This window comes from Lygodium microphyllum, chromosome 3 (genome assembly GCF_053477565.2).
Source record: "Lygodium microphyllum isolate KBCC chromosome 3, Lygodium_microphyllum_v1.1.10, whole genome shotgun sequence".
Taxonomy (NCBI): Eukaryota; Viridiplantae; Streptophyta; class Polypodiopsida; order Schizaeales; family Lygodiaceae; genus Lygodium; species Lygodium microphyllum.
The window spans coordinates 80647893-80659840 of record NC_141137.1 but is presented as its reverse complement, the minus strand read 5'-3'; the positions used below and the strand labels follow the sequence as shown (position 1 = coordinate 80659840).

The window sequence follows — 11948 nt, the reverse complement described above, 5'->3', positions numbered from 1 at the left end:
CCCTTCTTCTTCTTCTTCTAGGCCTTCTTGCTCAACCAAAAAGTCGAAGAAAACAATGTAGGTTGCTTGTGATAGAAAAGAAGACACAATAGAACGAATGACTAACTCTAGTACATGAATTTGAGAAGCATGCATTAAAAGCTATTGCCCTCCTGCTCGCTGGCCTATTATAGTGTTAGGATTTGACAAGTAGCCCTAGTTTTCATGGGACACTTTATTTTGGGCATTGCGCTGGGAACCAGGCCACATTCTCCATCTAGGCTCGGTGTCAGGTTTGTGAGAACCTCTACGGTTAGAAAACGCTCTCGAAAATATTAGTCGAAGAGCAAGTAAAGCTCTTCGTATCAAGCAGGCTTTAGGGGAACGCTGCTTACACCATGCCCTCCCGCGTAGCCAGCCCGCGAGCCATGGCATCGAAGAAGCGCAGACGAAAGCCGCAGGTTGAGAGGAGGTTTTCAACGGTTTTTTTGTTATTGCGTGAGAGAGAGAGAGAGAGAGAGAGAGAGAGAGAGAGAGATTGCCCTTAGCAGCTTCGTCTTGTCTTCTATGATTGCAGAATGGCCCCGCCACTCCCTTGCTTCCTCCTGAGATTGCTGAGGATGACCTCCATGTATCAGACGAGGACTTCAAATTCGTCACGAGACATCGCCAATATGCGGGATTCTTGTCTGGCCTTGACACGTCCACCATTACCAAGTAAGCTCTTTACGTTCAGACAATGCCAATATCATTGATATGTTTACTGTACAGGCCCGACTCGACAGTTCAGTCACTGCAGATAAATTTTAGGGAAATAATTATCTACACTTCTCACTAAGACAGACTGTAGACTAAAAAGCAGTAAAAGAGTATATCCTGTGCGACAATGCATGGACTATCTAGCACTAGTGGATCAGCTAAGGCAGCAAGTAGAACTGTCCTATCTTCTATGCAGCTAATTCAGGAACAGCCGGTTGCAAAAATGGTATCTTTGGCTGTTACTCTTGGATGGAAACTAGGAGCAAGGCAGCACAGTCACGTGTATCATCTTAGTGCCAGCTGCCCGTCTGTGCTACCTGTCTGACTACACCTACCCGGGCTGCCTGAACTGCCTGCCGCCTGCCCCCTGAGCTGTCCACCTACCTGTACAGGAGATGACCCTCTAACACATTCCACCTATCATCATTCCCCCACATCTTCCTCAATCAGATCTTCTGCCATCAGTTCAGCATCATCACTGCCCTCTGCAATGTGTAGGGGTTGATTATCTGCAACCTTGTGTCAGTGTTTTTAGTTCAATGCTCCTTATGTTCTTTTGGGTTTCATCTCCGTTCTCTCTCCTCTCTATGTTCCTTTTCCACAGCACTCTCACATAACCCACATGCCAAGGTCCAAACATTCACAAGATTTGCGAAAATGACAAAGCAGGCCAAGTTCACTCTTTGAGGATCCTATCCAACTCATCCAATGCACATACCTTCCAAATCAATAGCCTCCACTAGTGGATGCTCTAGCAAGCAATGTGTAGATCCAAGGGCCACACCTTCCCTCTTAACCCCTCCATTCGGATCGTCCATGAGAGGGTTAGGGCAGTTGGGTCCTATAAATAGGACTCGAGGCCCATTCGTGCACATTCATTGTGTGATCACCACTCTTCTACTCCAAGCCCAATGATTGCCATGTTCCTACATTGGGACAATGTGGGATTGCTAGCATGGGAGACTAGCTCTTGGGACTTGAGCATTGCTGGGTATGCTACTGGCCCCAAGCAAGAGGATGAGCCTATTTGGCCCTATGATTTTGAGGCGAGTTTGATGTCCATTCCCTTCTAGCTTCGACGTTGTGGGTATGACTTGTGTTAGGTCTTGTGCACAAGTTGGATGCTAGGCAGATTTTTTAGGATGTATGAGTTTAAGTTTGAAGAGATCCTTACCTTTGCTTTGAATCTACTAGAAGGCTATGTAATTGGGGACAACGTTAGTTCTAGCGGGGGAGAATGTAATGCATCTAGGCGCCACAAACATACACCTGCTCATACGTAGGACATGTGATGGGATAAGTAGGCTAGATGATGTCCTAGGAGAGTTGCGTAGGCAATGGGATTGCATGAGAGTCAAATCATGTGTGCAACCACCGGTATATTTGTGAGGCTAATGGCCACATGAAGGGTTGGAATCAGATCACATTGTATTCAATGTGCATCTAGGCACCACAAACATATACCTACTCACATGTAGGACATGTGATGGGATGAGTAGGCTAGATGATGTCCTAGGAGAGTTGCGTAGACAATGGGATTGCACGAGAGTCAAATCATGTGTGCAACCACCGGTATATCTGTGAAGCTAATGGCCACACGAAGGGTTGGAATCAGATCACATTGTATTCAATGTAGAAGCCCCATTAAGTCCAAACTTAGATTGAAAGCTTAATCACAATCGTTTTGTGTGCCAAGGATTTGTCATCCCTCCATGCCAAACCACAAGTACTTTTGTTTATTGGAGCTTGGATTTCTCGATCCAAGTCAGTCATACAGTGTGGGTAGCAAAGAAACAGATGGGTAGATTGGTGCATTTAAATAGACATTTGGATACATCGAGTATATTGTATTTGGTCCAATTTGACGTGCTGACTTACACATTTATCCATCCAACTCATCATTCTCATCTTTCCACACTAATGTATAGTTCATATTGTGATGCTTACAAAGAAGGCACCACTCGTGCAAAACTGCATACAAATATTTTAATAACCCTTTGTTTTGCTTGGGGATTGTGTTAGAGATCATAGCCTGCACAGTTAGTCGGACTGTGTAGTCGGACTGCCACGTGGTAGTCCGACTGTCTGCAGCCCAGTCGGCTGCATTTAATGCAGCCGACTTGTTTGCAGGCTGCGCCCTGTTTCTGGCGCCCCAGTTCGTGGCAGATTTCGACTATTTAATAGTCGACACTTTTAGCAGTCTATACACTTCTTCTCTGACGCAGATTACAGACCGGTGACGCGCAGTCTCTGTCTCTGTTCACAGATTTCAGACAGCAGACAGTGCAGACTGCAGCAGACTTCGAAGTGGACAGCAGGTCGCATCGTCGAGGTGAAGACACGCAGTCCAGCGCACTGCGCCCGTGTATATCTTTGTATTCAGCATTCTTTATACAGCAGATCTTCATTGTCCACTGTCTCTTTCTCTCCCTTCTCTCTTTGCGTTCTCTCTCTCTCAGTCCTACGCTTCCGCACCGCTGCACTCTGACATGGTATCAGAGCAGTGTTTGAGGGCTGACTGAGCGCAGAATCAACCTGAAGAGGAGTTTCCATCGCGACACAAATTTGCGTTTTTTGTGTTTAAGGGTAGACAGGAGGGCTGCGCCTTGGAACAAGGCTGAAACGAGTGTGGGCGCACAGGAAAGGAGTACAGGTGGTGGATTTGCTGCTATTTACTGTTGTTTGACGTGGAGGAAGTTTGAGTTTTCAGCCTAAAAGTGCAGGTTTTGTTTTTTCATCGCCTCCGGCGGGTGAAGAAGCTTTAGGACGCGGAAGAGCCTTAGCAGGCTGAGTTTACCCAGTCAGAGGGGGCTGCTTTTGCGTTTGAGAAGGCATTGCAGGTGAAGATGTCTACAGAGATGGACTTGGAGTTCCAGGCGATTATGGACCGGAAGGTGCCAGTCTTACCGGCTCTTCCTACAGATCAGAAGCTCGACGGCGACAACTACCGCATTTGGCGCGTCATGATGTTGGCCATCCTTGAGTCCTATGATTTGGCGGAGTTGGTACAGGAGGAGATTGACCGGCCCTCGGTAAGAGATGATTCCAAACTCTCTTCCGATGCTCGTGCGGAGTTGGCCAGGGCCCAGTCTCATTGGGACAAACTGAATGCCAGGATTCGATCCTTTCTCTTTCTATCATGCACTACAGCCGTGATCGCTCACATCGAGCACTTGACGGTGGCTCGTGAGATATGGCTGGAGCTTGATCAAATGTACAATCGGATGACCCTGATGAAGAGGGTTTCTTTGGAGGTACAGATGCGGACCTTGTCCGTAAATAAGTCTTCTTTGCTACGGGAGCACATTAACAAGCTAAGGCAGCTACAGATGCAGGTTCAGAATGCGGGGAAGCCGATTTCCTCCAAAGACATGGCGATCACACTATTGTCCCAGTTGCCGCCACGATTCGGTACATTTTACTCTGCCCTTATTGCTTCGGGGCGAGAGTCTACTCTTCGCTGGGAAGAGTTGGTTCCTATGGTCTTGGACCAAGAGGAACAGTTAAAGGGACAGAATGCTTCCGGTCGGAGGCGCTGACAGGTCAAGCCTCTCAGAAGAAGGGGAAGGACCAAAAGAAGAAGAAGGGGGATAACAAGTCCAAGAAGGATAAGGAGAAGGACAAGGACAAAGACTCCACATGTCATATTTGTGGAAAGACTGTCCATTGGAAGAAGGATTGCCCTGACAAAGACACGAAGGACACCAAGAAGAAGGACACCAAGGATTCTGGAGCGGTGGCTGCACCCTCATCAGCTGCATTTCTTCATCTAGCTGTCATTGAGGACGCTTCACCAAATGCTTCTGATGCTGCGATGACGGCTCCCCAAGCTCGAGAGTGGATTGTTGATAGTGGTGCCTCACGGCACATGACTCCTTCATCAGATGGTGTTGCCTAGCTGCGACTCTCGCGTGGGCAGGTTCTCATTGGAGACAGCTCTTCAGTTTCTGTTGCAGGTCGGAGTAAGATGCAGCTTATTCCGGATGGACGAGGTGGCACCCATACCTCAGAGGTTTTGCATGTACCAGGATTAGGGTACCATCTCCTTTCAGTTCATAAGATTTGCTCCCTTGGTCTTTTGGTGGAGTTTGACAGTTCTACTGTGCGAGTCCTTGATCGTGGATCGAGGAAGGTTCTCTCATCCGGATATGAGGAGAACGGCATTTGCAAACTGAAGTCTTCCACTGCCCTCTCTACTCTTCTTCTTACCTCACAGTCACAGTCTGAGTTATGGCATGCTAGGTTTGGTCACCTGAACTATGACTATCTTCGGAAGGCGTCACGTGGACAGCTTGTTCGAGGGTTGCCGGATATCGTGGTGAGCCAGCAGCCATGTGTCTCCTGCATACGGGGGAAGCAGCATAGAGATGCCATTCCCCACACAGCTTCGCGGCGGTCTACTTCACCGATGGAGCTAGTATCTATGGATCTATGTGGCCCTATGAGGAATGAGTCCTTGCGTGGGAGCTAGTACTTCATGCTGATCGTGGATGACTATAGCAGGATGACATGGGCCTACTTTTTGGCATTAAAGTCAGAAGCTTTCTCGCACTTCAAGGATTGGCTTCTCTTTGAGGAGAACCGATCAGGCCGGAAGTTAAAGACCTTGCGATCCGACAAGGGAGGTGAATTTGTGTCTAATGAGTTTGCTCGGTGTTGTGCAGATAGAGGAATTCACCAGGAGTTTGCCAATACCAATACTCCTCAAGAAAATGGTATTCTTGAACGGAAGAACCGCAGTGTGATCGAGATGGCGCGCACCATGATGGAGCACCGACAGACCCCTCAGGTTCTGTGGGCCGAGGCTGTGGCTACTGCAGTCCACATCCTTAATCGATCCCCTACTTCGCCCGTGGAAGTGATGACTCCATTTGAGGCTTATTTTGGGGCGAAGTCAGATGTTTCTTACTTTCAAGTATTTGGCTGTGATGCCTATGTTCACATTCCCAAGGCTCACCGTGATAAATTTGAAGCGGCTTCCCGAAAACAGGTATTTGTTGGCTACAGCTCCCAGTCCCAAGGCTACCGACTGTATGATCCCGTCAAGCGGGATGTGTACACTAGCCGTGATGTGCGGTTTGTGGAGGTTCCGGCTACTTCAACGGGTGAGGAGCATCCCGTTCTTGGAGATCCAGGGGAGAGTTGGGCTCCTTCTACAGTTCCACTGGAGCCCGTGCCTTTTGATTATGATTCTGTTTCTGACACAGAGTCTACTGTTCCACTGGACACGTCTGAGGAGTTACCACCGGTGGATATTTCAGAGTCTTCTGCTGATGGAGAACGACGAGGGGAGGTTCGGCCTCCTCCTCGCTGGGCCCGTGACACACTCCGTGATTCAGGGATCGAGGGGGTTCCTGAGGAGTGGGGACCGCAGGATGGTCCGCGGCGGTCACGGAGGCACCAGGCGCATTCTTCGGAGCTTGTTTGCTCCAACTATTGTTTGATGTCCCGTGTTATGCAGGATCGAGAGCCTACCTCCGTGAAGGAGGCTTTACAGTCCGCCCCATGGAAGAAAGCTATGGAAGTTGAGTTGGAGGCTATTGAGAGGAATGGCACTTGGTCACTTGTGCCACGCCCCCCGAAGAAGAAGGTGATTGGAGTCAAGTGGGTCTTCAAGACCAAATATCTCAGTGATGGTACTTTGGATAAGCACAAGGCTCGCCTTGTTGCTAAGGGTTTTGCACAGCGCCCAGGGATTGACTGTCATGATACCTTTGCCCCCACAGCTCGTATGGCAACCATTAGAGCTGTTCTTGCTTTGGCTGGCCATAGGAGATGGCCTGTTTATCAGTTGGATGTGAAGTCGGCCTTCCTGAATGGTGATTTGAAGGAGGAGATCTATGTGGAGCAGGCTCCTGGCTTTGGTTCTTCAGATGGGAAAGTCTACAGGCTGAAGAAGGCCCTGTATGGCCTCAAGCAGGCCCCGCGAGCTTGGAACGAGAAGATTGATTCGTTCCTCCAGTCTCAGTTGGGATATCGGCGGTCCAAGGCCGATCCACAGCTATATGTTCACACTTCCGAGGATGGTTGTGTGCTGTTTGTATTATATGTTGATGATTTGATTGTCACAGGTGATGCTGTACAGCAGGTCCAGGAGACAAAGTCAGCTTTACATCGGACGTTCGAGATGACGGATTTGGGGCTACTCCATTTCTTTTTAGGCCATGAGATTTATCAGTCTCCGAGGGGGATCTTTATCTCCCAACAGAGATATGTACAGGAGCTCTTGGTGTCTTTTGAGATGGAAGACTGTCGGGCCCTCTCTACTCCTATGGATCCGAACTGGAAGGCCACTTCCCATTCAGCTTCTCCTTTGGTGGATGCGTCCCGCTATCGACAGTTGATTGGGTCCTTGATTTGGCTTCTCAACACCAGGGTTGATCTATGTTTTGCTGTTGGGCTCTTGGCAGGGGTCATGAGTGAACCTAGACGGTGCATTGGCAGCCTGCTCAGAGGATACTTCGGTATCTGAGGGGGACGTCTGATTTGGGGATTCATTACCCCGCAGGGACAGATGGGTCAGATCTTGTACTTGCAGGTTGGAGCGACTCGGATTGGGCCGGTGACGTGGACCATAGGCGGTCTACTACAGGTTACTGCTTTACTTTGGGTGCAGGTGTTATTTCATGGAGTAGCAAGAAGCAGCCCACGGTAGCCCTTTCGTCTACTGAGGCGGAGTATCGGGCCGCGTCTTCCACCACCTGCGAGGTTGTGTGGCTTCGGAGATTGTTGGAGGAGCTTGGGTGCCCCCAGACTCGTCCTACATTGCTGCGATGTGACAATGAGAGTTGCATTGCCTTGGCAAGGAACTTGTTTTTCATGCCCGGGCGAAGCACATTGAGATTCAGTACCACTTCATCCGAGAAAAGCTTCTGGATGAGACCATCACTGTGGAGTATTGCAAGACGGAGGACAATCTTGCGGATTTGTTTACGAAGGCGCTTCCTTAGGCTCTACTTCGGCAACATTCCAGATCCCTCAGGCTTCTGCCCTGTCCAGGCTCTGAGAGGGGGTGTTAGAGATCATAGCCTGCACAGTCAGTCGGACTGCCACGTGGCAGTCCGACTGTCTGCAGCTCAGTCGGCTGCATTTAATGCAGCCGACTTGTTTCCAGGCTGCGCCCTGTTTCTGGCGCCCCAGTTTGTGGCAGATTTTGACTATTTAATAGTCGACACTTTCAGCAGTCTATACACTTCTTCTCTGACGCAGATTACAGACTGGTGATGCACAGTCCCTGTCTCTGTTCACAGATTTCAGACAGCAGATAGTGCAGACTGCAGCAGACTTCGAGGTGGACAGTAGGTCGCATCGTCGAGGTGGAGACACGCAGTCCAGCGCACTGCGCCCGTGTATATCTTTGTATTCAGCATTCTTTATACAGCAGATCTTCATTGTCCACTGTCTCTTTCTCTCCCTTCTCTCTCTGCGTTCTCTCTCTCTCAGTCCTACGCTTCCGCACCGCTGCACTCTGACAGATTGGCCTTCGATTTGCTCCTTGGAAGACAAATTTTGTTCTAAACTTAATGTTGATTGGCTAGCCTCTGGTGAAGTGACTAAGAGAATAGAGAGGAAGTTGAAGAGAGAAATTTTAGAGTTTCATCGCCAAAATTGGCTGTAATTCAATGTTGCCCTGCTGTGAATGGCTGATTTAATAGAGCCCACCATCAATAGGAGCTCCACATGCTGTCGTGTCCTTGCAAGCCCCAAACTTGTTGTCACTTGCATGTAGACACCCTACTAGGGCTATCACTTGCCTCCAATGGCTTTTTGATTAGTTGAGAGTAGCTCTCTCTGATAGTTTCCAATGACTGAAAAAAAGCAGCAGCAGGCTGTCTTTTCCTCTCTCAACCTCCATAATGCTAGAATGAGGCTCTAATAGCCTTTTTCATACTTGCATGGGCAAGTTTTGCCAAGTGGCAGTCTTCAAATTGCATTGTTAAGCAATTTTTAGCCTAATTAAATGAAATTTCAGAATATTAATTCTTAAAATTAATTGAATCATCAATTTTTGCTTAGAAAAATAATTATACCAACCAATAATTAAATCGACTAGGCTAATTTGTTACCTAGTATTATTGAGTATTTATTAGAGCTTGAAGGGCATTAGTTAATTAATTATCCGTTCAGAGTACGACACTCTCTAGCTCATTACCTTGCCTTGATCCTTGAGATACAGGAGTTCGAGGTATAGTATTCATTCACTGTGTAGTGTGTTTGTTGCATGAGCATCGTAAATTCAGTAGTAATATCACTTCATTCATTCACTATGTTCATTGTCTCTGAGTTACCCTAACCCTAACTGTGTTCTTTTATCGGTCAGTACTTTGTCGTACGGTTTTTGTTTATGTTTTTGTGTTAGGGCATTTCTTTACATGGTATCAAAGCTTGATACTCTTTGAGAAACGTAGGCCTTTGATACGAAAGCTCTACACAAGAAGCAAGAACAATAGTAGGTTCAAATGACTTCGAACATAACAACACCGATTCAGTCTCTAGAACTAACTATGCCGAGAACCGAGTGAGAGTGGGCCGATCAGCTTGCTCCACAAAGTTCCGACATGGTGGAAGACACTTTTGATTACATGGAAGAAAAGCTAGGCAAGCTGACCTCTGAAGAATACAAACTGATTATAGCTTATAGATGAAAGAAGATCGAGAAGCTCGATCGAAGGATTGCCCTTCAAGAAAAGCTTCTAAATGAAGGTATGTATGAATTTCTCTCTTCAGATGTTGGGCGTAAATCTGATGATGTTGCAGGGCCATCGAGACCTCCATCAAGGATGGGTCATTCTCTTGGAGAACAAGACCTGGAGTATGTTCCTTTCTTTCATCCTCTTCTGTCCACTCTGGTGTAAGGTACTTTAGATTTGTCTTTTATTTCTTTTTCTTTTACCTCTTCTGCTTTGTAATATTCTGGTAGAGATCACGTGGAAGAAAGAGTCCAGTCTATTGACTACGGAAAAGGTCCTCTTGAGGACCAATTCTTGTATGTTAACACACATTATGGGGATTATAAGAAAAAGCCAGGTACCTTTTCTTCTAACCTTCCTTCTTTTTAGTCTACTTCACAAAATCAGAATGAATTTAGTGTTCCTTTTTCTTCATTGTATGGTGTATCATCATGTTCACATTTTCATTTCCAATCATTAAATGATAAAAATGAACAAAATGCATCTGCACCTCACGGACCACATTTTCAAACCCACCCATCCCACCACATTCTTCCGCTGCTTTTCCACTTCCATACACACCATTTACATTTCCATTTTAGACACCTCATGTCGCACCGCATATGACACCGGGGGGTTATGGAAACATAGGCACATACTTTGGGACCTCATAATGTCCTTGCCTTAGCTAGCCATAGGAGATGGTTGGTTTATCAGCTTGATGTGAAGTCAGCCTTTCTAAATGGTGATTTGAAGGAGGAGATCTATGTTTGAACAGCCTCTTGGCTTTACCTCAATAGATGGAGAGGTGTACACGTTGAAGAAGGCCCTTTATGGCCTCAAATAGGCTCCATGTGCTTGGAACACGAAGATAGACTCGTTCCTCCAAGGAAAGTTGGGATATTAACGTCCCTTTTCCGATCCCTAGTTATATATCCACATCTCAGTTGGAGGACATGCGTTGTTCGTGCTTTATGTGGATGAGCTTATTTTGATAGGTGACCATGCCTAAAAGGTCAAGGAGACTAAGGCGGTTTTGAGAAACTACTTCTTCAGTTTACACACTTTATTTAGGGTTTCACACTGATAGCCCCAAAAAGGGCTGGTGTCCACATTTTGGTCACTTTTTCAGTGGCTGCCCACACAGTGGTGTGCCATTCTAGATAGCTTATGCCTTTAAATAGATAGTTACTTCATTCATTCTTCACCACCCCATCTCACTCTTTAGTCATTCCTCATCCCCTCTTTTTTCATCATCAGACACCCTTCCCTTTTCTCACCAGCCCCTTCCATTGCTCTTATAACCCTTCAGGAGGACATTACGGTTTGTGGCTTGCGGTTACCTTTACCCTTTCTCTTTTGCTTCTTTCAGGCACCCTATTCCAGCATCAGGCCTTGTGTTTGGAGCAGTTTCCACCTAGCATTACCACCCTTTGCTTGGCGTTGATATCCTTCTCCTTCAGGCTCCACCTTCACCTGTGTTTTTCATTTTGGAGGCCTTCTCCTTGCGTGGCGTTATCATCTCTAGCTTGGTGTCAGCATTCTAGCTTTTGGCAACGGTGTATATCATCGAGCATTAATGATTTCATCACTCATCTATCACAAGGGTTGCTGGGACCTGTGTTTTTGCAGCTTGGCTTCTTCTCCATCACTTAGCGTTACTTGTCTATTACAGAGGGTGTCAGGACTTGCGTTTTTATAGCCTGGTTTCTCCTCCATCACTTGGCGTCACTCGTTTGTCACAGAGGTTGTTGGGATCTGCGTTTTTGCAGCCCAGCTCATCCTCCATCATTTGGTGTCATCATTATCTTCCGAGTGCTAACATTTGGGCTGCTCTCCCTACGTTTGACAGCTCTGACACTTTGGGATTTGCGTTTTGTTGCCCAGGTCACTCCTCTGCATTAGAGGATTGTGGTTCGCTCCCTTGATAGCTGGTGATCATCTTCCACAAATTGACGGCATCAGAAGACTGTGGTCCACTTCCTCGACAGCTGTCTTTCACCTTCTAGTGATTACTTTGATAGGCCGTCGCTCGGAGGACTGCGTTTCGCTCCCTTCACTATGCAGATTTCCACAGGCGATGCCGCCTGATTCAGATACAATAGTGGAGCTATCTTTTGAGCTTCGGCTCCATTGTATGAGCTTTTCTTCTCATAGCATGATTTAGTGTATCATCACCATGTTCTTGTGTTTTTGAGTTTCTCCTCTCTCAATGTTTGTCGTACACACTTTGTGTTACTCCTTGTAAACCCTACTCTCTCTTTGCACTGTCACCTATTTTGACATGGTATTAGAGCATACTTATTATTTTTGACCGGCGGCACTACAGGAGGCGGTCGAGATGATGGATATGAGCTTTCGTAATTTCTTTTTAGGCCATGAGATTTGCGAGACTTCAAGGGGGTTTTCATCTTCCAAAAGCGGTATGTGTAGGAGCTTTTGGCCACGTTTGAGATGGAGTGATGTAAGGCCATTTCTACTCCTATGGATCCGAACTGGAAGGCTATAGTCCATGCAAATTCTTTGGTAGTAGATGCTACC

General features: G+C 47.0%; 1 protein-coding gene across 1 annotated transcript in view; it reads left to right on the top strand.

The window, feature by feature from the left end:
• The first annotated feature begins 280 nt into the window (after positions 1–280).
• The window catches only part of LOC148038551 (binding protein), a 67920-nt gene continuing 56252 nt past the window's right edge, over positions 281–11948 (top strand). The window contains exons 1-2 of the mRNA XM_087673445.1: positions 281–440; positions 557–696. Of these exons, the coding sequence (XP_087529571.1) occupies positions 378–440; positions 557–696 (203 nt within the window). The 5' untranslated portion in view covers positions 281–377. The remainder of the gene's footprint in view (positions 441–556; positions 697–11948) is intronic.